At 41.8% G+C, this 26,039-nt stretch overlaps 1 protein-coding gene across 3 annotated transcripts in view; it reads left to right on the top strand.

Annotated features, from left to right (window-relative positions):
- zmp:0000000936 (interleukin-1 receptor type 1) overlaps window positions 1-25,188 on the top strand; it is a 38,641-nt gene extending 13,453 nt beyond the window's left edge. For 2 of the 3 annotated variants that reach the window (XM_045707309.2, XM_014173826.3), the window contains exons 2-11: window positions 2,967-3,044; window positions 3,566-3,818; window positions 5,407-5,590; window positions 6,835-7,018; window positions 7,276-7,338; window positions 8,093-8,225; window positions 9,372-9,523; window positions 11,739-11,882; window positions 24,005-24,172; window positions 24,414-25,188. In XM_045707309.2, the coding sequence (XP_045563265.1) occupies window positions 2,969-3,044; window positions 3,566-3,818; window positions 5,407-5,590; window positions 6,835-7,018; window positions 7,276-7,338; window positions 8,093-8,225; window positions 9,372-9,523; window positions 11,739-11,882; window positions 24,005-24,172; window positions 24,414-24,907 (1,851 nt within the window). In that variant the 5' untranslated portion in view covers window positions 2,967-2,968 and the 3' untranslated portion in view covers window positions 24,908-25,188. Of the gene's footprint in view, window positions 1-2,835; window positions 2,856-2,966; window positions 3,045-3,565; window positions 3,819-5,406; window positions 5,591-6,834; window positions 7,019-7,275; window positions 7,339-8,092; window positions 8,226-9,371; window positions 9,524-11,738; window positions 11,883-24,004; window positions 24,173-24,413 lie in introns of those variants that run through there. The other variant, XM_045707310.2, reaches the window with a different exon arrangement.
- Window positions 25,189-26,039: the final 851 nt, after the last annotated feature.

The raw sequence follows: 26,039 nt of genomic DNA, 5'->3' as shown, positions 1-26,039 counted from the left end.
ATAAACTAAATAGCCCTGCTCTGACCTTTTGTCGTTATGTAATCACACGTTTCATCAATGTGTTCAGTTAGGGGCTCTTGCAACACAACAGCAGGTACTTTTTACCATGTAAACATGTTCTGTTCTACACCTGGGACATGTTCAGTAGGATCTTATTTTTTGAAATGAGCAGTTATTACCTGATTTGGCCCAAAAAGAACACACATTTTTGTTTTCTGTTACGCTATGCCCTACCGAACACAACAGTGGTTGTTTTTGGAGGGGTTGGAAATGGCCATGAAAGTTGAGGCCCATTTTACCCTAGAGTGAATCTTAAAGTACAGGAAATGTGAAAGTGCCAGTCTACAACTGCATATGTCTTAATCCGTAGTGGAACCAAACCCCCTTCAGTCAAATAAAGATGCAAAACAAGACAGAACTTGTTCAGACAAGGTTTCTGGTGGTTAGTGAGTCACAGATCTTGGCCCCTGTATCCTGCATGTCCCTCCTACGCCTAGTCCTATCCTCTCTCTTCCCACGCTCCTCTCTGTCTGCGCCTGTCCCAGCCAGCACTGTCTTTACCCCCTCCTCCTCCTTCTCCTCTTCCCACTCCAGGCTCTAGAACTAGCTCTGTCAATTTCTCTCATTTGGATCTTTATTAAAACAACTTGACCAGGGTTCCCCAACTGGCAGCCGGGGGCCGAATTTGGCCCACGAGTGGTTTTATTTGTCCCCCTAAGTTTTCTAAACAAAACAAATTAATACAATTACATAAAAGACTGTAAAAACACCAGCAAATCAGCTCCAAGTGATTATAATTTTGGAAATCTGTTCCAAAGTATTCCCACGTGTAATAGAGAGACAAGTGATCATATACAAATGTAAGCAAGGTTTGAAATAATTATGTTTTAGTCAAACATTATATCTGTTTGGGCTTCTTGCAGTCAATATGCAGTCTACAAATGATTTGTAATTATACACTGGGTGGTTTGAGCCCTGAATGCTGATTGGCTGACAGCTGTGGCATATCAATCCATATACCACGGGTATGACAAAACATTTATTTTTACTGCTGTAATTATGTTGATAACCAGTTTATAATAGCAATAAGGCACCTCAGGGGTGTTATATTGGCCCTTAGCCGTGTTATATTGGCCATATAGCACACACCCTCGGGCCTTACTGCTGAATTATGTTCCGGCCCCCCAACTATTCGCTCAAGAAAAAAACGGCTGAATCTAGTCGATGATCTCCGAATTAGACTTTTCCTGTCTTTTGATTTTATTTCCCATGTTTTGATATTTATACATTTCTCATTCTATCCCTATTTTTTGCAAAACCAAGACTGCTAAGTGGTTCTACTTCAACATGTTTTCAGTTGTATGTCCTCTCTCTACACTAGGTGTACTGGAATACTGGAACTCCTCTTTTTTCTTTGATACTAATCTAACCTGATAACGTTTATCAATCCTATTTCTCTCTGTTTGTTGGCACAATTCATTTTCATTCTCAGTCTGTGTACACCTTTTGCTATTTATATCTTTCTATCAGTTAGCTGTAATATCTCTATCAGTGTGTTTTCCTGTGGTTGATCTGAGAGGTAGATAGGGCACAGAGAGCACATCCTGTATGGCACCACCAATCATTGTGGTCGACACCCCGCCAATCAGATTCTGGCACCTACTACCACTCTTGTTTCCACATCCTGTAGTGCAGGGGTAGCCAACTAGATTCGGCTGCAGGAAGGTTTTTCTTGGAGAGGATGGTCAGGAACATAATTATAATAATTTGTACAATGCAAATTGACCCAAACTAAGCCCAAAAAGAGATTGTATTTGAAAATAACAATCATTTCATACCTGGATTACATTGAGACACGATCACTTCCCATTGGGCAAAGATGTCAGTTCAATGTCTAGTTTTGATTTGATATTTGGTTGAGTTGCCAACTAGCTTGAATTCAATGTGAAATCAACAAAAAATGTCACCATGTCATTGGATTTATGTAGTTTAAAAGTTGGCAAAAATGTTTGTTTTAATTCCCTTACTAATTCCTTTAGTTGCAGAATTGACATGTGATATCACATTACAAGTGGACATAAGTAGTTTGACACCTCATTAGTTGATAACTTAGTTGTTCTAACAGCTGGCTTACAGTTATAAAGTTAAACACCTCCACTGTGAAGTGTGTCTGTCAGACAATATGAAATGCCTGTCGACCACCCATTTCCCCTTAACAAAGAGTCAAGCTTGTATTATAGAAGGGGATTGAAATGTACTATATAGTCAAGTCATGTAGTGAGTCAATCTAGACCAGCTGGGATCAGGCAGTTAAGCTTTCATAACCCTGACTGACCTCATGACTCTTAGACCACACAGTATCATCACTCCAGGACTGGCCAACCCTTCTCCTGGACAGCTACTGGGAATGCAGGATTTTGCTTTAACCCTGCTATAACACACATGATTCAACTAATCAGCGTCCTATTGAGCAGCTAGTAAAATCAGGTGCTGCAGGGTAACACTCCAGGGTGGAGGTTGCTGACCCCTGCTGATCATTTTCTCTCTTGGATTTTGTTATTTTATGTCTTGGCTTTACTCATCCAGTTACCGGCAGAGCGCTGGAGACGTCCCCAGTCAGTTAGTCAGCCAGTCTTCCTGTGGTGGACTGGGGAATGTGTCTGTCTCTCCTCTACTCTCCTGCCTGCCTGCCTTACTGTGGTGACTCCTGTAGTCAAATATGATTGGTTTTCCATAAAGGCCTGCCCCAGATTGCTTGTGGCGTATTTGTGTAGGTGATTCAGTTGACTAGTGAGGTATTCAGTGGAAGGTCAGGAAACGGAATGATACTTTTTTGTGTGTGATCATTTCACTTGGTGAGGATTTTGAACAGTGTTATGATGTGTCTTGTTGGATTCTGTTACTTTGTTTGAGCTTATTGTTCAGTGTTGCTTTGGTAATGAGTTTTCCCTGCATCTCTGTTTCAGCTATGGATTGGAGTCAGATGTTGCAGATCTTCCTCTTCTCACTCCTCTGTCTCACTGGCAGCTCCAAGGCTGTAGGAGGTAGGTAGGACACACTTCACCAAAAACTTCCAGTCAGCCATTAATCAATCAATCAATCAAGCAGTAGTTATGAGGACAGCTAGAAGCACGGTTTGAATACCAAAACTGTCTCAATTAAATTTAACAGCCATAACTATAATCTGAAACATGGCCCTTCACTTCGGGATAACTCAACTTTGACCTCTGGTGGGCATTGATGGAATTAGTCTTTGATACAGCGGCCGTGCAAATATAGTGTCTGTGTGCACGCTTATTGGTGTGCTAAAACAGAGACTCCTAAACCCGGCCATGGGGGGCAGGGGGGGGGGGGGGGGTAGAACCCTGTTCTGAAAGGTTTTAAGCACAGATATTTTGATGAGACCATCTCTGTACAAAATCTATACTTACATGACACGCAGTATAATAATTGCATGATTTACAAAACCACATTCATTGTGTGCGCATCCACATTCTTCAAGGGGGGCCTCAAATAGTCTCTGTGCCGCATGTTTGTCTTCACTCTATGTACTCTTTGTGTACAGAGCTCTGTAAGGACTATGGACGAGAGTTTGAGCGGGTCTTTTCAGTCCCGGGTGATGCCGCCATGTTGACATCCACCCTGTTGGCCCCCAACGTGTTCAACTATGACACCGTCCCCTATAACATCTCATGGTACAACCCAAGGACTGGGAGAAAGCTGACCAGCGAGACGGGAAAAACATTGGTGCAGGGGAAGACACTGTGGATGTTTAACATTGAGATGGACGATGCTGGAGACTATGTCTGTGTTGTGAGGTAGGATATATACACTACATGACCAAAAGTATGTGGACACATGCTGGTCAAACATCTCATTCCAAAATCATGGGCAGTAATATGGAGTTCGTCCCCCCTTTTCTGCTATAACAGTCTCTACTCTTCTGGGAAGGCTTTCCACTAGATGTTGGAACATTTCTGTGGGGACTTGCTTCCATTCAGCCACAAGAGCATTAGTGAGGTCAGCACTGATGTTGAGTGATTAGGCCTGGCTCACCATCGGCGTTCTAATTCATCCCAAAGGTGTTCGATGGGGTTGAGGTCAGGGCACTGTGCAGGCCAGTCAAGTTCTTCCACACCGATCTCGACAAACCATTTCTGTATGGACCTCGCTTTCTGCACGGGGGCATTGTCATGCTGAAACAGGAAAGAGCCTTCCCCAAACTGTTGTTACAAAGCTTGAAGCACAGAATCATTTAGAATGTCATTGTATCCTGTAGCGTTAAGATTTCCCTTCACTGGAACTAAGGGGCCTAGCCCAAACTATGAAAACCAGCCCCAGACCATTATTTCTCCTCCACCAAACTTTACAGTTGGCACTATACATTGGGGCATGTAGCGTTATCCTGGCATCCGCCAAACCCAGATTCTTCCGTCTGACTGCCAGATGGTGAAGAGTGATTCATCACTTCAGAGAATGTGTTTCCACTGCTCCAGAGTCTGATGGCGGCAAGTTTTACATCACTCCAGCCGACGCTTGGCATTGCGTATGGTGAACTTAGCCTTGTGTGCGGCTACATTTCATGAAGCTCCCGACTATCACGACTCAGGATATGACCCAGAGGCAGATTGTTATAATAAATATTCTGAGAAACAAACTAAGGGGCAGGCAAAGGGCAGGTCGAGGGCAGGCAGACATTCGTAATCCAAGGCAAAGTCAATCAAGGACAAAATGGCAGGCAGGCTCAGGACAGGCAGAAAGGTCAGAACCGGGAACACTAGAAAACAAGAACTTGAGAAATGGAAAACACGCTGGTAACACCTGGCAAAACAAGACGAACAGACAAACAGAAACCACATGTATAAATATACAGGGGATAATGGGGAAGAATTGGAGACACTGGGGGGGGGGGGGGGGGGTGGTGACAGGCACAAGACAGGTGAAACAGATCAGGGTGTGACACCTACAAACAGTTATTGTGCTGACATTGCTTCCAGAGGCAGCTTGGAAATCGGTAGTGAGTGTTGCAACCGAAGACAGATGATTTACGAGCTTCAGCACTCTGCGGTCCAGTTCTGTGAGCTTGTCTGGCCTACTAATTCACAGCTGAGCCGTTGTTGCTCCTAGACATTTCCACAATCTGACTTGTTGGAATCTTATGATGGTGCCACATTGAAAGTCGCTGAGCTCTTTAGTAAGGCCATTTTACTGCCAATGTTTGTCTGTGGAGATTGCATGGCTGGGTGCTCGATTTTATACACCTGTCAACAATGGGTGTGGCGGAAATAGCCGAATCCACTAATTTGAAGTGGTGTCCACATACTTTTGTGTGTGTGTGTGTGTGTGTGTGGTACAGTACACAGTAGTACAGTGTTGTAAATATTGCCTGCTATCTTGGGTGAACAGAACTCCCTTCCAGTGCTACAAGCAAGCTACCTTACTGATTGTGAACCAGATCAACCCAGAAGAATGCGGTCGACCACAGAATGAGGTTGAACAGGTCCTTACCAATACAGCCAGTGCTTTCCTGTCCTGCCCATTGAGTGACCAGATCAGGAAAGTGGACAATTACTCCATCCAGTGGTACAAGGTGAGTCCTATACGGTAAACAGATGGGAGGAAGAATGTTGAGGGGAACCCTGAGGCCTGACAGTGATGGAAAGTTTGTCTCTCTGTATTCTTCATTTATCTTTAAAACTATAGGAATGTAGGGTGACTACATGTGAGAGAATGTTCCATCAAATATACACTTTTTACATTGTTCTAACACATTTACATCAAATTATTCTCATAGAAGGATTACTGTAGGTCTTCTTGAGTAAAACATGATCTTAACATTAACTTAACTGCAATATTGTATATTTTGTATTACTAGGGTAATTCTTGAATTGCTGTGGCATTCGGGCATGGTATTTTGCAAAAACAAAATCAGAAGTTCTAAAAAATGTTGAATGTTTAAATGTATTTGGGTATGTATTTGGGTGATGACTTAAAATGTTTTATCATTATGATAACTTTGTGCCACCAGTAGGACTAGTAACACCAATGATAGTAAAACCAATTACAAATGTTTGGTTATTGAGGATTTTCTTAAATGGAGGCCACAGATGCTCAAATCTAAGGTCATTAACCCTTCAAAAAAATAATTTCAAATTTGATATGATTAATAATTTTGCTCACAATTAAATTTCCCTTTATTGAAGTTGAGTAACAACAATGACACATTATATTTAGACACAGTTTTCCTATGCAATCCTCAAATGTATCACATACTAAAAGAGTGTGATTAGCTAATAATTTTATTTATTATAGACCCTTCCCCAAATAACAACCACTGGAGGGAATGCTCAAGGTCCTTTATGCACTGTATATCATTGTAATGAGTGATTTAAGGCGTTAACACCAATGACATAAAACTTAGGGACACACATTATACTATGTAAAAAAACAAAAAGGCTTTTTATTAGACTTTTATTGATCTATACAATATATGAAAAACCTTTATTGACTCAAAATAATAGATATCTCTAAATCCCCAAAATATGTCACTACAAATCACTACTGGGTCGAGCCAATTTGCTTACCCTAAGTACTTTAAACAATGCATAAACAACGTTTTTGCAGTATAAAGGACTTGCATTATGGTTTATTATTGATGAACAGTTCAATAAACAAAAACATGTATGATGTGTAACTAACTATTTGTAATTTTAAAGTGTTTTTCATGGTTGCAAATGCAAGGGACGCAAATGCCACCGTAATTCAAGAAAGACCCACAAGCCGTATTCCATTTCCATTACCTTTCAGTGTGCATTTCTACTTGAAATCTTTCAGGGATGCGAACGCATTGTGGAAGATGACCCATTGTGGGACAGGTTTACCTATGTCAGTGATGGCCAGAAACTCTTAGTAGCTCAGGTCAGCCCTGAAGACCATGGGTTCTACACTTGCACCATGACCTTTGACCTGGAAGGGCTCAGCGGCAGGATTTCAGAGACCTTTGTGGGCATGGTGAAAAGTGAGTACTGTTGGCACAGCTCATAGAAGTTGCTCCTAACCACAGGTCTGGGATCAGATTATTACCATATACCCACAATCCTTAACCCAGCCATTACATAGATAGCTGACCCTGTATCAGGGGTTATGGGCAACTTCATGATTTCATACAGGTTGCTTTGCACTGAGAGCTTAGAAGTGGTTGTTTTCTATAGGGTCAGGTGACTGCATATTTTTGTGTCTGTTTATAATGTTTATGAATCATTGTCATAATTTCAGTGGAGTATTGCCTTGTCCCCAAAGTGGTTGAACCTGCTAATAAGATCATCAAAGCAGATTTGGGTAAGACACTACGGAACATGTACTGTGTGTGTGGTGTGTGCATGCTCCTACTATATCTGTATGACTTCTAAATATCAGAATCACCTTTATTTGACAAGTACATTAACATATACTCCGAATTTTACTTGATGATGCGGTGCTGCTAGTGATAGACAACATTTAGAGACAGAATACAGACAAGAGTTTACACAAAGTTTACATAATTACACTGAGTGTACAAAACATGAGGAACACCTCCCTAATATTGAGTTGCACCTCCCCCATTTTGCCCTCAGAACAGCCTCAATTCATAGGGGCATGGACTCTAAAAGTTGTCGCAAGTGTTCCACAGGAATGCTGGCCCATGTTGACTCCAATGATTCCCACAGTTGTGTCAAGTTGGCTGGATGTCCTTTGGGTGGTGGACCATTCTTGATACACACGATCCCCCTGTTCAAAGGCACTTAAATATTTTGTCTTGCGTATTCACCCTCTGAATGACACACATCCACAATCCATGTCTCAATTGTCTCAGGGCTGAAAATAATTATTTAACCTGTCTCCTCCCCTTCATCTACACTGATTGAAGTGGATTTAACAGGTGATATCAATAAGGATCATAGCTTTCACTTGGATTCACCTGGTCAGACTATGTCATGGAAAGAGCAGGTGTTCTTAATGTTTTGTACACTCAGTGTATATGCAACTAGTTGGGTCCTTTGTACACATTGTTTAATGTATGAACTTTACGAAGAATTCAATGTTTGCCCCTTAGGCTCTTCCTTCAGTAAGATGTGTCGGGTGTTTGTGCTGAGTGTGGGGGGACAATGCGCAGATTTGATGTGGATAGCTAGAGATGACATTATTCCTGAAAATGTCTCAGAGCGTGTCTTTCAGGAATCACAAAGGTAGGTTGAGGCAGCAGCATCACAACACATACTGTAATACTTCTATATGCCTGTATTCTGTGTCATCCAGATGGATGTTCTACTGTATAGTATCCAAACTGTTGGTATCGTATCAAGGATATACCATTAAGATCAAGATGGGATCCATATCCCTGAATACAAACAGTCTAAAGCTAGATTTCCATTCAGTTAGTGTCATTATTTGATAATTGACAGCCAAGCAAATTATGATGATGCCCCTTTAGTGTAAGAGCTGTTTGAAAAGACCACCTGAAATTTCAGCCTGTTTTGGTGGTATGGAGTTTTTGCCTGCCTGGTGACATCACCATTAGTTAATAGACCAATAAGAGAGTGAGTTCTCGGCTACCAAGTGGCACAGCGGTCTAAGGCACTGCATCGCAGTGCTTGAGGCGTCACTAAAGACCCGGGTTCGATCCCAGGCTGTGTCGCAGCAGGCCATGACCGGGAGACCCATGAGGCGGCGCACAATTGGCCCAGAGTCTTCTGGGTTTGGCAGGCTGGGATGTCCTTGACCCATCGCGCTCTAGCGACTACTTGTTGCGGGCCGGGCGCATGCGCACTGATCACTCAACTCGGATTGCTTATTATTTTACCAAGGGAGGCCAAATGCTTGCTGGCATCAATCAATCGAATGCTACGGCGGCAACATGTTATACTCTTTTGGTCCAGACAGCATCAGATACATGGGCTACACATACTGAGACAGAGGAGCGCGTGGGGGTGGAGACAATCACAAAGACAGGTGAAACAGATCAGGGTGTGAAAGCTTTTCCACGTTGTGGTGGTAGGCCTACAACATAACATATAATCGTGTGATTCCAAGTTTACTTCCATATGATTGTTATTATATAATCTGTTTCCACCGGCATCTGTTTCTCGCATAATTAATTTTACAGACAAAACGATCCCACCATGTCAAACGAACCAATTGTCTGTTGACATTTATGAATTTGAGCCAACTTTGAGTTCTTGTTTCCGTCAGCCCTGTTGTAACTTTTTTTTATGCGTCATGAAATGGTTGGATGGAAACCGGGCTTATGTCAATTCAATTGTGGACATGGCTTGATTATTTGTTCACGGGTGGAAATTGTTTTACACCTTCTCTCCCTCTCTCCCCCCAACCAGCGAGTGGAGCGAAGAAGAGATGAAGGGTGTGTGGATTGAGCGTCAGTTGAATTTCTTGGCGGTGGAAGAGGAAGACTTTTACATTGACTACACGTGTCAGGTCTGGAGCGACAGAGGCTATTATTCAGCCTCCTTCACACTCCACCCTGCAGGTTAGACCAGTGAGCCTTTTGTGTCAAGATCACTTTCTGAGTCAAAATGCAATCTGAGATCTACCGCTCAGATTTGTTTGGAACATAACTTAAAGAAACGTAAGCGTATGCAACATTAACTTATTAAAAACAGTACTGTAGCAATGAGGTTTGTGCAGTAGGCTATAGGCCCAATACATTATCTCTGCATATTGGCTTTGCTTGAATTGCCTGCCAATGCATTGTTTTAATATTGGATTTCAAATTTTAGGCAGGTTATATGATCACACAGGTAATAGATTAGTTGTTATATTACTTGAGGCACAGCGGAATGAGCATACATTTAAATGATTTACTTTTATTTTACTGGGCTGATGGTGCTTGCATCTGATGGTCAGTCTCAGCAGAGGGAGAACAGCAGTCTCCGCCACTGACACTGACTAAAAGGGGACACCGTCTTCCAGCAGAAATTCGAATTTCACCGCATTATTTCTGACTCATACACAAGTTCATGTTGTTGCTCATATGAACAGAGAAAGTGAAATATTCCTCTATATTAAAAAATACCCTAATAATAACGCAAGCCTATCTATACACTTTCCTACTCATTCATTACAGCTGCAGTGCTGGTTGTAGCGCTAGTGGAAGTAGAAAGAACGCGCATTTTATGGCTTATAAATGTTGACCAGTGGAGGCTGCTGAGGGGAGGACGGCTCATAATAATGGCTACAATGGAGTAAATGGAAAGGCATCAAATACATGGAAACCATGTGTTTGGTGTATTTGATACCGTTCCACCAATTCCGCCCCCGCCATTACCACGAGCCTGTCCTCCCCAAGTAAGGTGCCACAAACCTCCTGTGGTGTTGACAGTGCTGATTATGAACTTAAACATAAACTCACTCATAAAAACAGCAACTCTTTGTTGTATTCGTTGACAGTCTCTCTCTAGTCATGGTTATACAAGTTTTGAAATCTCACAGTATCAACTTTCCTTCAGCTTTCTTTTATGCCTGCTATGTTACTGCAGACACGATAATCTGAGCCACGCTAGAACTTTAGTGCACGTGATTTGCTCTCTGGGCCGACGGGAAGGCAGAGGCTGCGTTTCAAACTCATTAAAGACACACCCTCGTCCACTTACCCTCATCTTATGCCCTTTGGGGAATGATTGGTCAAGCAACGGAAGTTTGCAACGTAAGCCCCTCAGCCCTCATTTTTAATGGAGTTTGTGAGTGTACAATTATGTTCACTTCGGGGCCTGAAACGCCCAATAATTCAATTTGCGATGATTGTACATCCGCTAAGAAAGGTCCACCAAAGCTTAAAACATCAATATGGAGAAGTCAACATACAAGTATAAGTAAAAACAAATGTAAATAAGTTAGAAGTTGTGCTACTAACGCACAAACACGTCTCGTAAAAGTAATGATGTTTTTGTTTGGTTAGCTTTTGGAAATTGTAGAAATAAAACACTTTACTTCAGAAGTAGCAAGGCAGACTAATGTTAGTTGGCTAATTCATTTGCTATCTATCATACAGTAGGCGTATATTAATAATTATATAGTTAATATAAGTAGACATGCAATCATAATTGACTGTAGCGCATATATAGCACCCATAAACTACCGATGGCTGAAAACACAATAATCGCGGGATGAACGAGGGATGGATTTCCAGGCAAGTGTGGCCCATTTAAAAATCATTCCTTCCTCCCTCGCCCTGCAAGTGTATACTCGTCAGACGTCATGATACGTCATCAGAAGTGTTCACTTAATTTGAGGGCTGAGGGGATAGGGTGTGTCTTTTAAGTGTTTGGAATACAACCAGAGTTTTTCTGTGCACATGAAATGGGAATACTTTGCTTACCCGGCGTGCAGAGCCGCTGAATCGTGTGCACCTACGGCCAACAGCGCAAGACCAATAAATAGGAACGGAAGGCTTTTCGTTGTTTTATTTAAATAAAAATGTTTGGCGATTGACTAGGAATGCCTTGAAGATGGTCGGTGACCACTGACAATACTGCCTGGAAGACAACATAAAGGTGTTCAAAAAGAGAAGAGTCACATTCTCCTGTCCCTTTACCCTTGTTTTGATAGTGTAATATATTTTTACTTAACTTTGCAACCTCACCACACAAAAAAATATGTTTTAGTATTAAAACCAGTCAGCTTGACTTTTGGTATTAACGGTAGCATAAATAATAAATGCTATCTTTTTGACTTTTTTTGCACAGATCCAAACTACCTGCTCCCTATTGGTGTACTACTGACGAGTCTGGTATTGATGTTTACTGTTAGTGTTGTTATTTACCGTCGCTTCAAGATTGACATAGTGCTGTCGTTCAGGAGGATGTTCCCGTTTCTCTACACAAACACAGGTATGTAATGAGAGACGCTTTACCGCACATACAGTACCAGTCAAAAGTTTGGACACACCTACTCATTCAAGGGTTTTCTTTATTTTTAAATGTTATACATTGTAGAATAATAGTGAAGACATCAAATGTATGAAATAACACATATGGGATCATGAAGTAACCAAAAAAGTGTTAAACAAATTCCTCAAAGTAGCCACCCTTTGCCTTGATGACAGCTTTGCACACTCTTGGCATTCTCTCAACCAGCATCACCTGGAATGCTTTTCTAAGTCTTGAAGCAGTTCACACATATGCTGAGCACTTGTAGGCTGCTTTTCCTTGACTCTGCGGTTCAACTCATCCCAAACCATCTCAATTGGGTTGAGGTCGGATGATTGTTGTCACGTTTACTCCCGCTCCCCCTCTCCGGCCCTCGATGTCGCCAGTTGTCTCATTATGCACACCTGCAACCATGGTTACGCGCACCTGCGCCTCATGACACTCACCTGGACTCCATCACCTTCCTCATTACCTTCCCTATATCTGTCACTCCCCTTGGTTGTTTCTTCAGGTGTTATTGGTTCTGTTCCTGTGTTATGTCTGTACGCTACTCGTGTTTCTTGTTTTGTTTCATTTATTGTTATATTCACTTCCTGTACTTGCTTCCCGACTCCTAGCGTACTCGTTACAATTGTGGAGGCCAGGTCATCTGATGCAGCACTCCATCACTTTCCTTCTTGATCAAATAGCCCTTACACAGCCTGGAGGAGTGTTGGGTCATTGTCCTGTCGAAAAACGAATTATAGTCCCACTAAGTGCAAACCAGATGGGATGCCGTATCACTGCAGAATGCTGTGGTAGACATGCTGGTTAAGTGTGCCTTGAATTTGAAATAAATCACAGACAGTGTCACCAGCAAAGCACCATCACACCTTCTCCTTCATGCTTCACTTGGGAAGTACACATGAGGAGATCATCCGTTCACCTACTCTGCGTCTCAGAAAGACACAGCGGTTGGAACCAAAAATCTCAAATTTGGACTCATCAGACCAAAGGACAGATTTCCACAAGTTTAATATCCATTGCTTGTGTTTCTTGGCCCAAGCAAGTGTCTTCTTATTATTGATGTCCTATAGTAGTGGGTTCTTTGCCGCAATTTGACCATGAAGGCCTCATTCATGCAGACTGCTCTGAACAGTTGATGTTGTCTGTTACTTGAACTCTGTGATGCATTTATTTTGGCTGCAACCTGAGGTGCAGTTAATGAACTTATCCTCTGCAGCAGATGTAACTCTGGGTCTTCCTTTCCTGTGGCGGTCCTCATGAGAGCCAGTTTCATCACAGTTCTTGACATTTTCTGAATTGACTGACCTTCATGTCTTAAAGTAATGATGGACTGTCATTTCTCTTTGCTTATTTGAGCTGTTCTTGCCGTAATATGGACTTAGCCCTATTTGGTAAAGTACCATCTTCTGTATACCACCCCTACCTTGTCACAACACAACTGATTGGCTCAAATGCATTAAGAAGGACAGAAATTTCACAAATAAACTTTGAACAAGGCACACCTGTTAATTGAAATGCATTCCAGGTGACTACCTCTTGAAGCTGGTTGAGAGAATGCCAAGAGTGTGCAAAGCTGTCATCAAGGCAAAGGGTGGCTACTCTGAAGACTCTCAAATATATTTTGATTTGTTTAACACTTTTTTTGTTTTGTTTACTACATGATTCCATATGTGTTATTTCATAGTTTTGATGGCTTCACTATTATTCTACAATGTAGAAAATAGTAAAAATAAAGAAACCCTTGAATGAGTAGGTGTGTCCAAACTTTTGACTGGTATTGAATCTTGCAAACGCCCACGCATGGAAACATTCACAAAAACATGCCTTAGCGCCCTCACGCAGGCATGAATGCACGCACGCACGCACACACACACACACACACACACACACACACACACACACGCATATCTGCAGACTGATTGCATACTGCAGTGGTTTCCAAGTCACTGCTTAGCAATAGTTGATTTAAGTTTCAACACATCTTTTATTCCTTTAGAATCAGGATTCCTTAATTTGCCACACGTCTCCATTCATAACTAAATTAAACTTTCAATAACAATGCAATGCCTTTTGTACCTCAGTGTGTTATGTGTAAAGTATAATATGAAATGTTAGTGGTGTAGCCTCCAACCAGTGCTAGGACTCCCCCCCACAGCTTCCCAAACTACCTCCCCATATCGACATTTGCTCCGCAGTAGAGTGGGCATGTTCAAGCTGTCAATCATGGCTCAGGTAAATAAGTAACCATAATATGGGAAGCTCATCTAAATAATAATGCATATCCTTCTAATTAATCATAAATTCGAATTATTTTTTTAAAGGGCCTTGTGGCTCCTACATTACCGGACCCTAATTGTGGCTGGCATTAACAAAACAATTATAATTTCAACTGAAATCTTCAAGGAGCCATAACTTAGCTTCATATTTAAAACTTAATTTCTTCCTAATTTCGTACGGTACACTTGAAAATGTATTTAATACATCATTCTGTATGAGGGTGTACTTTTCTGTATATTTAATTATCTGCTGCTTCCTGGAGCAAACCTAGTTTGGTGATGAGTCGTTCCAAGACAGAGGTTTTGGTCTTAAGGACTACGCTCCGAATATGACCTTTTGAGTCTTGAATAGGTTTAATGACTCTTCCCATCGTCCAAGTGTTCCTGGGTGTTGTGCTGTCCACGATAAGCATGAAATTATCTGTTCTGAGAATCTTTTTCTTGAGGTTCCACTTTTACCCCAAGGTATTGTATCTGTCTCCATCTCCGTCTGGAATATGAGTCCTCCTTCCTGAATAGTCCAGGACGCATGATGGTTTCCTTTAAACTACATTAAGTGATTAGGTGTGAGAGCTTCAAGGTCATTGGGATCGTCAGATTGGGCGATTTGGTCAAGATGGCTTCCACTTCACATAAAGCTGTTTCGAAGCCACCTTCATCCAATGGCTGCTGTCTCAGGGCCGATGTTAGTATAGACCTCACCTGACGGATCAGTCGCTCCCACACACCTCCGTGGTGGGATCCAGTGGGTGGAATGAATACCCACTTTATTCCATCAGGTAGCAAGTTACTTTGAATCTTTCCACGATTCAATCACTTCAGAGCCCACTCCATTTCTTGCTCAGAGCCAACATAATTGGTGCCATTATCTGACCTAATATCCTTCACTTGACACCTCCTGCAGATAAATCTGCAAATGGCACTAATACATTCAAATCTCTTAAATGTAATGGTCAAATGTAGATTTCTGCCTAAATAGACATACCCAAAAGTAACTGCGATTCATGTGTAATTACATGGTTCTGACATGCAAAAACATGGTATATTTGGAAAGAAGACATCTGGGAGATTATGAGGAACTGATGAGAAGATAGATAGCAGTTACATAGTTCAGAATACACAAGTTCAAACACACACAAAATAACATTTTTTTTTAAGTAATCTTTCATTGACAAGCTATAAGAGAATTATTGATGCCCAGAGCTGGAAACATATCAGATGGCTTCCACAACATGTGAACAATATCAGAATAAAAATGGGATTGATAGACCGAACAGCTAGAAATGGGCAGATGTCTTAGTAAGTTGTGTCAGGTGTGGTCACGGGAGGTTTCCAAGTGTCCCTAAACCTCTCCAAAGTAAATTAGATCATTCCAGTGCGATTACATATTTGCAATCCATAAATGCTATTTGTTCAGAATATTAAACACAATTTCTACCATATCAACCTCACTCAAACATTGCGGTGGTGTTATGGGATATCCAGGGTACATTCAAGTGTCCTTTCAACCTCTCCAAAGTGTCCGAATGTGGTAATTGCACAGTTTTTGCATACTGGATGTGCCTAAAAGTTATTGTTCACTATAAAAACAACATTTCTACAACACCAACCTCTCTCAAGCATTGTGGTGGTGTCGAGGGACATACAGGGGATATGTATGCCTACAGCTGGTAAGCAGGCAACATATTTTTAATGCGCAAAGATAATCACTCTGTGGACATTCGATGTTGTCATTAGGTCATACATCATCAAAGAACATTGGTAATAGGCTAGATTTGTTCCTACCAACCTAAGGATTAATTTGATACCCCCCATGTAGCTATAGCTCAAACACAGACCAAATCGAAGCTTACCTTGTAAGATGTTTGGTGAAAACATTGAGTAAAATAAATATTTTGACTCTCTGGGCTGGTGATCAATAACGGTAGGGCACAGGCAGACAAATACGATATCCTCATGATCTGTAGAGTCCCGGCTTTCGGTGTGTTTATGCTTCACAACGCTAACCGGAATGTAGGTACAAGCCATCTGGAAATGAGGTCATCGGCTCGGCCTGCCCTTATAAATTCCTATGCCCATATATGGTAGTAAGTAATACCAAAGATTTGAAGGCACCGATCAATAGCCAAGATACTCAGCTTTCCGCTCAATAGCCAAGATACTCAGCTTTCCGCTTTCTGCTTTTGCAGATAGAGGCTACCGTTCTCATACTAGACTGAATTGAATACAAAAAAAATCAAATAGGGTCCCTAAATATGAGGACTTTACATTTTTAAACATATGTCAAGGGAAGATGCTACTTCTAGATGGATGGTCCGGCTGGTTAGACGTGAATATAACACCATATATTTTGATGTTGGAGCGGCCATGCTTCACCTCTATCGTTAAAAGTAGTCAGTGCCTACATATGTAAGTGGTGGCAGGTCAGGTGATACACGGCTCTTGGGGAGGTCAGCCGTCTTCTGTTCTCCCACTCTGGCTGTCTGTCGTCGAAAGAAGATGCATGCTTTAAGATATTTCCTGTAGCAGAGTTAGCATGCACTATCCAATACCTCTGTCTTAACTTGGAGAGCATATGATTCCATCCACTGTGTCCAATCTGAATGTGTATGTTTCTCAAGATGAGTGTGGAGAGGTGGCTGCCTTTACCAAGAATGACTGGATGTTTAATATCCTCTGGCATTGCAGCCCTCCTTAACCTTCCTCCAACTCTCAGTAGTCCATCCTGCAGAATAGGATCCAGTCTGAAGATGGTGCTATTTGTTTTGACATGCCCATCTTCCTCCAGATCAGCAATCTCCTGAGCGAAAGATTGCCACTGGCTGCATCTTACAATGGATTTCTCAGCCTGTGCCATGTCCTCGACAGACAAGCTTTGAGCACCCAAGGAAGCTCTGAACTTCTTCATATGCTTTTCTACAGCCTTTTTATCTTTACTTTCTGTCAGTTCTTTTTCTGTTCTGACACAGTTGCTGCAGAACAAGTCTTACTTTCAGTAGCCACGTTACAGCTCTTTTTAAACATCTCCACTCTGAGAAGTGTTCCAACAGTTGGATCCTGAAGTTCCTTGGCTGTTACATGATTCACAGTGATCTTCTTGACCTCTGAGTCATCTAATGACATCTTTTTGATTTCCCCTCGCAGTTTTGTCTCCAACTTGATTTCAAGCTCATCTCTCAGCATTGAATCCATTCTCACAGCCAGAACAGCAGCCTCCAACTCCAGCCTGGGGATGGTCATTTGCTTAAGTGGTGCAACACAAGCCTTTCCCATGATGAAAGCTACATGATAGTCATTGTTATTGCTTTCTTGATGGAGATAGGTCACCACTCCATATCCAGCCTCAATGGCATCACTGAAGTGATGAAGCTGGCAGACTTAACTTTTCCATAACCAGACGGTTTATTACATCTGGACATGTGGAAACCAGTCAATTGTTATAAATCAAAAAGCCATTTCCTTCACTGCACAACAAAGACCTCTGGCATCTCCTCATCCCATCCACAGTCCAGTCTGCTCTTGGGAGTATTTTTCTTCCAGTCAGGACAAATGGAACCAAAAACCCTGAGAGTCATGCACAGAGCAGACGACTGATAATATGCCTCTTCTGGTGATTGGCTGGGCTTTCATGGCTGTTCTGAAAGAGAGGGTGTCCTCTTGAACATCTCACTGCACTCCAAGGTCTGTGTCCCCTGGTAAGGTCTCTTTATCCAGGTTGAGCTCCTTAACATCCTTGGCTCTCTCTTCAGCAGGCAATGAGCCCAGGAAAAGCACGACTGTTGCAGATCCATTTTGTGAGCCTAAATCCTCCTGCACAGATGGCCCTCAGATCGTTGACAAGAGTGATAGCTTCAATTTCTGAGGGCACCGATTTCAGAAGGTCGTTCATTTTTACAGTTTTACAGATCTTATCATCATACTTATCCCTGTTGTCATCTGTGGTTTTCTTTAGTGCAAAACTAGCACAGCTGGGAGAGGAGACAGCTCCAAACAGATTAACTGTCATCCGGTATTCAGCCAGTGGTTGGCTTGTCTCCATCAGGCCACCTGCGGAATCGCAGGAAGTCCACATCTTGAGGGGATACTCTGACCTGGTGAAACATGCCCACTATGTCAGCCATTACAGCAATGGGCTCCTGGCCACACGCCTAGGAGGGTGTTTGAACGATCTGGGCCTTGCAGCAGCTCTTTGATGAGTGAAGTGACCTTGAACGAAGCAGTACAGTCAAAAACCACTCATCTTTTTCTTTGTTGGGTGGTACACACCATGTTGTGGGATGTACCACACTCGTCCATCCTTCCGGAGCAGCTGGTCCTGAGGCACCTTTTCTGCATGCCCTTGCTTTAACACATCATTTAGAAATCCTTTATAATGTTCAAAGAACACTTTATTATATTCAAACTTAATTTTGAGGTTGTGAGCACGTTGCTGTGCAATGTGGCGATTGTGTGGCATATTCACTTCCTCCTTCCGAAAGTGTAGTTGAAGGTGGTAGTGTCCTTCTTTAAGTGTAACAGAGTTAGATGCAATTTGAAGGAAGCGCTGGTCTTCAACAGATAATTCACTTTTCTCAGTGTGAGCTCTGGAAAGTCTCTGTAATGTTTGATCAGCATCTGTTCTAAGCTATCAACTGATACTCTGTTCACTGCTACACATGGCCCGTCATTTCCATCATGACAGCTACTGCTGCCGAGTGATCCATTTACCATCCAACCAAGGACAGTTTTTGCAGCATAGGGTCCCTTGACTCCTAATGACTCTCCAGGGCTCTAATGCCTTAGGGGCATTACCCCTAATGATAAGTCCCACATCTGCATCAATACTGTTAAGAGTGACCTCATTCAAATATGACCAATGCCTGATAAGATCTTGTAAGGGGATACTTTCCTTTGTGACGGGAATGAGTGTATACCTCTGGAAGTTCTAAAACCACATACATCCAGTCTGTTTATTTTGTAACAGCCCACTGGTTTCCTCTGTCCCATTGTCTTTAACAGAATGCCTGTTCTCTTTCCCCTGATGTTGAGATCTGACAAGCTTCTCTGTACAGAATGTTGCTGAACTGCTGGGATCTAAAGAGGCATAGGTCTGTTTGATTTTGCTTCCTTAAGAATGTTTGATTTACACAGGCAAGACTACAGCCTTCATTGCCAGCCCCTGTGTGGCCACTTGTAGGAAGAGAAACCATAGCACTGCACACACTGTCCTGTTGTCTCTTTCAACCCTCTCCTCCACTTTAATGTGTAGCACACGGGTGTTTTTTTTCTCACAAATATCACGTTCATTTCCTTGCGCACACAATCTTTGCTCATATGACCTTGAATCAAGCATCCAAAGCAGATGCATTTAGAAACGCTACCTTTTTCTTTATGTGGCTTTGACCTCATCCTTTTACATGCTTCCATAGTGTGGTCGCCACAACAGAACATGCATAGTTTTTACAGTGCAACTTTCTGACTTGTTTCCTTTTCACTTTGGTGAAAGTGTAGCATAGCTTCCTTTTGCTGCCTGACTTCAGCTGAAGTTTTGGTTTTAGAGTTTGGGGTTTGTAGTTTTTTCCCAGTGAAAGGGTCTTGGACATCTCCAAAGACGGGATCAGAGGCGATGCGGGCCTGCCTCTCAATGAGAACAAGCTCCTTGGTTAGTTCGTTCTTGAATATTACAGGCTACAGATCTCCAGTTGTCTCTAAGTTTGAATGGTAATTTTTAAATGATTATTCTCATATTTGAGGTGACATTAATTTCATCCATAAATCCAATATGTAGCATAACATTCCAACATTGTCGCAAGAACAGTGCGTATGCATGAAGAGCATTACCATCAGTTTTAATGGCAGACCAGCCCAAACTTTTCTCGATGTAAGCAGTTGATATTCTCATTCCATTTCCAAAATGCTGTTCTAATAGCCTCATAGCTTCCCTGTAACCCACCCCAGGATGACAGCTGCAGACTAGTTCTCTTGCTTGACCATTTGTAATTTATATTGCTCTAAGAAATAAAACTTGTCTTGACTGCTGACAGCTTTGCTGTCAATACCATGTTAAAAGGCTATTATGAATGACTGGTATTAAAGTAGGTCACCTGTAAACACAGAATTTTTCTGACAGGATGTAGTGACAACCTTTGCTGCTTGACAATGAGTTCAGTCACTTCATTTTGTCTGTGTAGGTCGGACATCAGCAAATATAAACTGCTCAGAATTGCTTGGCATATTGGTGCCACCTGCTGGCCATGATGATATGTTGGGGGCTACTCCTTGGCCATGCATCTTGACTGCGCTTTGGGTTCAGGTGAGGACTAGTGAACGTTTCATCCTCCTGAGTTCAAATCCGTCTTCTATTGAGAACTTTTCCAGGGTTCTAAGAGGCTTCATTCTTCTGGACTCCTCATGATATAAATTCATGCGATCCTTTGGCGTCTTTGGTCCCATTTTGTAAGGAATCTTCATGTTCTTCCATACCTTTTTTAGGGGCATTAGATGCTGCAATTTGGGTGTGCATTTCCAGGTTTAACTTTTTGACTTTTAGCTCAGCTAGTATTTTTGCTTCTTCTATCCCAACTTGGTGCTTATCTTTGAGTGCATCTGCCTTGGCCAAGAGAGCAGCTCTTTCAGCTTCAGCTCTTATCCGACTTGAAGCTGTGGATGAAGTCTTTGAGAATCTTCTAGAGTTTTTTGACACTCTGTCATCGGCATCTATTTCAGGGGGATGTTCAGTGACCAGAGAATTTGCATCACCAACCCATTTATCCATAAATTCATCAAACCTTATTATTTTGTGTCGAACCAATCCATTTGATCCCCACCTTTTTCATCATCCTATAATAGAGCTTGAATAGATTGATGAAGCTGTATGAATTCATTCAGTATACTTTGAAACCCGTCAGCAAGAAAAGTCACTTGGTCAACATTTTCTTTTTTAACCATGAGCGTATTTATTTAATTCCGTTAATATTCTAAGCTTTGCCCTACAAGAGCCAATAAGCTTAGTCAGTTTTTGCTCAGCAGCCATGGCCTCAGACATTTTTATCCATGTCGTCTTCGGTTGTCATCCATCATTTACGCAAAAACACATTTCAATCACGATCATTTCCAATCCAAACTGTATTTGCAATCTCGTGTTTGTTTCAGTTGTGTTGATCAGGCGCACTGATTTACTGTTTCCATTCCATGAGTGTGCATTGAGCAGACTTACGACAAACACGTTTCAACGGTTTTCCTAATTTTCCTAATATTTACAATCCCCACAATCCCAACAATCAACAGCAATTGTAAACATTCCTTTATTCTATGTAGTTATTGTATCCTTACACGCACAATTCATCTATTTATCGATATCTTTTACTTCGTTCATTCATAAATCCCGCATCCGCATTCCATTGGCGAAATCTGATATCAACTTTGGAGGGGACAATTACATGAATTTTTCTCAAGAGCAATTCCTGAGGGGGACACCAAAAGTAGTGCTGTAAAACATAGCCTACATTGTAATATGGTAAATGTATATTGAGGAACCAAAGAAATAAGGTGTTTGCCATACTCCTAACTACCGGTACCCAAAACTACACAACTAATCACAACAGCAATACCATTGCCTTTAACAAATCTTAGTTCAGTCACCAGTTTAAGTTGAGAGTGGGGGTATCCATGGCATTTTCCAATTATGTTCCTATTTTACAAGTCAAACAAATTGAGAACCTTTCATAATGTTGCCAAACAAAGACTCAACAAACTTACCTGAGACTCCCTGTCTCTGCCCGTCTGTCCCTGCATATCTGTCCCCAACTCTGCTGTCTGTGTGCCATCTGTTGCCTGCTCTGCCTAATGACATTGTGAAACATTTCCATTAGAATTTCATTTCTTTCTTATGAACATTTTATCAACTAGTCTTTGAGATATTAGGCTACTAGGGTTCTTACTATGCGTTTTGGTGTATTGAAAAATACTCTGATGTCCGTCTTTTATTTTTCTGCCATTTTTCTATCTGGCTGGCTGGCTGGCTACACACACAGTGTGTAGGTTATTTACAGTAGGAGATGGGCTTCTATCATCTTCAATCATTCTATTTGGGCTTCGATCTAAAAGGTAGCTAGCAAATGTGAAACGGATTAAAATGACAAGAGTTGACAGCTGTATGAGTTCACCATTTACACAACATATGCTGCAACCTTTTGTAATTTGAATAGTTTGTTTCATATTGGCTGGCTTCCAACAATAGCTGAATTTGCAAAGCTAGCGAGCACCAATTCAGTTTCAGTGGTGTTTGCTATAATCTTTGCTACCCGGGTTAAATAAAGGTGAAATAAAATAATAAATAAAAGTTCACTTGCGACAATTTAGCTTTTGCAACGAGACCATTAAATATATTTAAGACAATGGTAGAAGAGAGTGTAGTTCTGTTCAGTTTGGATTTCAGTTTATCGCTAACCTTATCATAGGGACTTTGAAGCACTAATTTACATAATCTGCATGCTGATTCCATTTTTGACGATGCCACATAAATGGAATAGGTACTAGCTAGCTTAATAGTTAATATTTGCGCGCTAGCTCTGCATATTCAGCTAGTGTGTGTGCGCGATTGACTGGATTAACCTCATGTCAGTTACGTGCATTGAGTGCCTTTCAGACAGTAGATATGACCTCTCTGTTACGGAGCAAGCTAAGGAACTGGCAGTGGATCAAACCATTGAGGCAAAGGGTGGGGGGGTTGCAATCTTTTGAAACTTAAAAACGCGCTATTAAGTGTCTATAATCAGCACAATTGCTTTCATTGCGTATTATTAATATTATTTAAATTACATAGTTATGTTTCAGTGATATATTGGGGGGGACAAATCATATTTTTCCCAGGATGGGGGGGTCGTGTCCCCCCCGGGATTTCTGCCCCTGCCGCATTCCATTATTTAATGCGCTCCATGTCCTTCGTTTCCCAATAGTCAGTCACTGGCGTGCGAAATCCATAGAGCTACAGTTTCCAACTTGTAGTGGATTCCAAGTCTAAATTTGCCACTGCCCTAGCAATAGTTGATTTAAGTTTCAACACATCTTTTATTCCTTTGTTCTCCTTTAGAATCAGGGTTCCTTAATTTGCCACACGTCTTCATTCATAACTAAATTAAACTTTCAATAACAATGCAATGCCTTTTGTACCTCAGTGTGTTATGTGTAAAGTATAATATGAAATGTTAGTGGTGTAGCCTCCAACCAGTGCTAGGACTCCCCCCCCCCCCCAGCTTCCCAAACTACCTCCCCATATTGACTTTTGCTTCCCAGTAGAGTGGGCAGGTTCAAGCTGTCAATCATGGCTCAGGTAAATAAGTAACCATCTAAAAAATAATGCACATCCTTCAAATTAATCATAAATTATAATTATTCTTTAAAGGGCCTTTTGGCTCTGACGCATACTGTGCATTCACACAATGGAAACAACTCACACTAACATAAACGTACATTCCGACACCAGATTACATAAAGTATATCTCACCACAACCTCCCAGGCCCACACACACGTTGCATTGCTTGTTTCACACTCCCCACCTGACCACAAGTAAAATCAGCAGCAAGTGTAGAGAGGTACTGTAGCACATCCCACAGCGATGCCAGCACATCATTTCCATGACTCAGAGGAAAGAGAGATGCAGTTTTCTACGAGGCAATGAATAGGCCATGTAACCATAAAACACAAGTAACTATGGTGTCAGACATAACCAAGCCTCCTCCGTTTGGCAGTTCTGTGGAGGCTTTTGCTCTAGCCCAGCACTAACACACATGTTGTTTTTGACCCTCTTCTGCATGCGGCAGAGTCTGATGGAAAGCTGTATGATGCATATGTGGCGTATCCCCATCTGTCTGGGAGCGTGGCCAGTGGGGAGGTGGAAATGTTTGCCCTCCACACGTTGCCCCAGGTTCTCGAGGGGAGGTGTGGCTACAGGCTCTTTATTCTGGGCCGGGACAGCCTACCAGGGGAAGGTAAGACATCTGCACATGTGATTGAATGGGTTCGAACCTGGGGCTCCTGGGCATCACAGGACTGTGTTAGTCCACTGAGCTAAAGCCTTGGCGTTAGTACACGTAGGATGATGATTAAATATGTGGAACCTTTCTGAAATCATAAAGAACTTCTGAAACCATCTTAATCATAAAACAGTGTTTTAATACCCATTGTCCCTCTTGCCCCTCCCTCTTCTCCTTCCTCGCCCACACCCTCTAGCCGTAGTAGATGCTGTGGAGGAGAGCATGTGGGCCAGCCGGCGTCTCCTCCTGGTCTACACTGGCTCTACGTTCTGCAGTGGAGGTCAGAGTGACAGCAGCAGCGATGTCCTGGAGGCCTGGAAGAGCTTTGAGAGGCAGATGGCTATGCACCGTGCACTGCTGGAGGATTCCCTTAAGGTGGTTCTGGTGGAGCTGGAAGAGATCACCCCCACACAGCTCGCCTTCTTCCCCGAGTCGGTGCGCCACCTCCGGGAGCGCCAGGGCGCTGTCTGCTGGTGGAAGAGTAGCAGGACTAGGAGGACCAGAGGGTTGAGGTGTGGGAGGTGGGGAGAAGAGGAGGTGAAGGAGAAGAGAGGGGAGCTGGCTTCGCCCTCTTTCTCCTCACCTTCTCTCTCCTCATCCTCACACTTCTGGAAGGAACTGAGGTATTATATGCCTGTGAGGGGCAAGAGGACAAAGTGTCCAGAGAAGAACAGTCTGTTGAACATCTGATGGGATAGATGGGCTGTTGGGAGAGGACAGTTGTCATGTTATGGATGTTCAAATGACCAACGTGTGGAGGGAATCTGTTGAATGAAAGATCTTCTGATACCATGGAGAGTATAAAATAACACTTGGTAGTGACCATATTGGCAGAGCCAGTCACACACGCATGCACGTATGCTCACACACACGCACACCCGGACACACACATTATGGAACACTGCTACCATGTTGTACATACACACCAAATCTGTGTGAGAGCTTTAATAAAGATTTCACACTACATTCTATATTATTTATTTGACGTCTTTGTTTCTATTTTAAAAATCCTCCCACCAAAATGTTCCTTTATTTATTAAGGATTGTTGAAAGAATGGTTTCTCAGATTAATGCTAATCATCCATTGAGCTATAAGTGTAATATTTATGAATGCAGTTAATAATGCATAAATAGGCCTAAGTATTTATGAATAACTTGCTGACATTTACTATTATAGCATTAATGTTCTATAAATGGTGTGCCGACTATTAACAAATACTTTATTAAAGCAAATTATTGTAGCGTTCCCTGAAAATTACCAGAAACTTTGCAGAAAAGGTGTGGCGTTTGCAGAATCTGGTTGTATGCTAGCTCTTTTGTCATGGCTAGTCTACTAAACCTACATTCAGGTAGGCCTTAATCTGTGACTGCTAATCTGCTTTACTGTAATCCAATGTGATCATAAAATAGGCTAGGTCATTTAAACTTTTTTTTAATCTAAAAGACATCTAATATATATAAAAAATTAAAGTAGCCTATTTTAATTAATGTCAAGTGGAGTTAAAGTGAATATTAAAAATAATCAAATGGTTAATTATAGTAGTTAAATTTAACAATGTTAATAAGTTAACTGATCTTGTTTTCAAAGATGATCAGTGAAAATATTGCTGACAGAGTCCTGTAAGGCTTAATTAATAATGAATTATTAGTGTGATATGTACTGTAGGAGTAGTAGTAGTAGTAGTAGGCGTATAGGGCTACCTAAACTTTGACAAGTGTTTTCATAAGTAGACTTATGGGAAGTAACATTTAGCCACTTTAGATGGGAATGGCTTTTCTTCAATAGGTCTACATACACTTCACCTTCCAATTTCTTACTAGG

This window comes from Salmo salar, chromosome 25, assembly GCF_965601325.2.
Source record: "Salmo salar chromosome 25, fSalSal1, whole genome shotgun sequence".
NCBI classification, from domain to species: domain Eukaryota; kingdom Metazoa; phylum Chordata; class Actinopteri; order Salmoniformes; family Salmonidae; genus Salmo; species Salmo salar.
The sequence above is the reverse complement of the archived record's forward strand: the minus strand, read 5'-3'. Positions and strand labels throughout refer to the sequence as shown.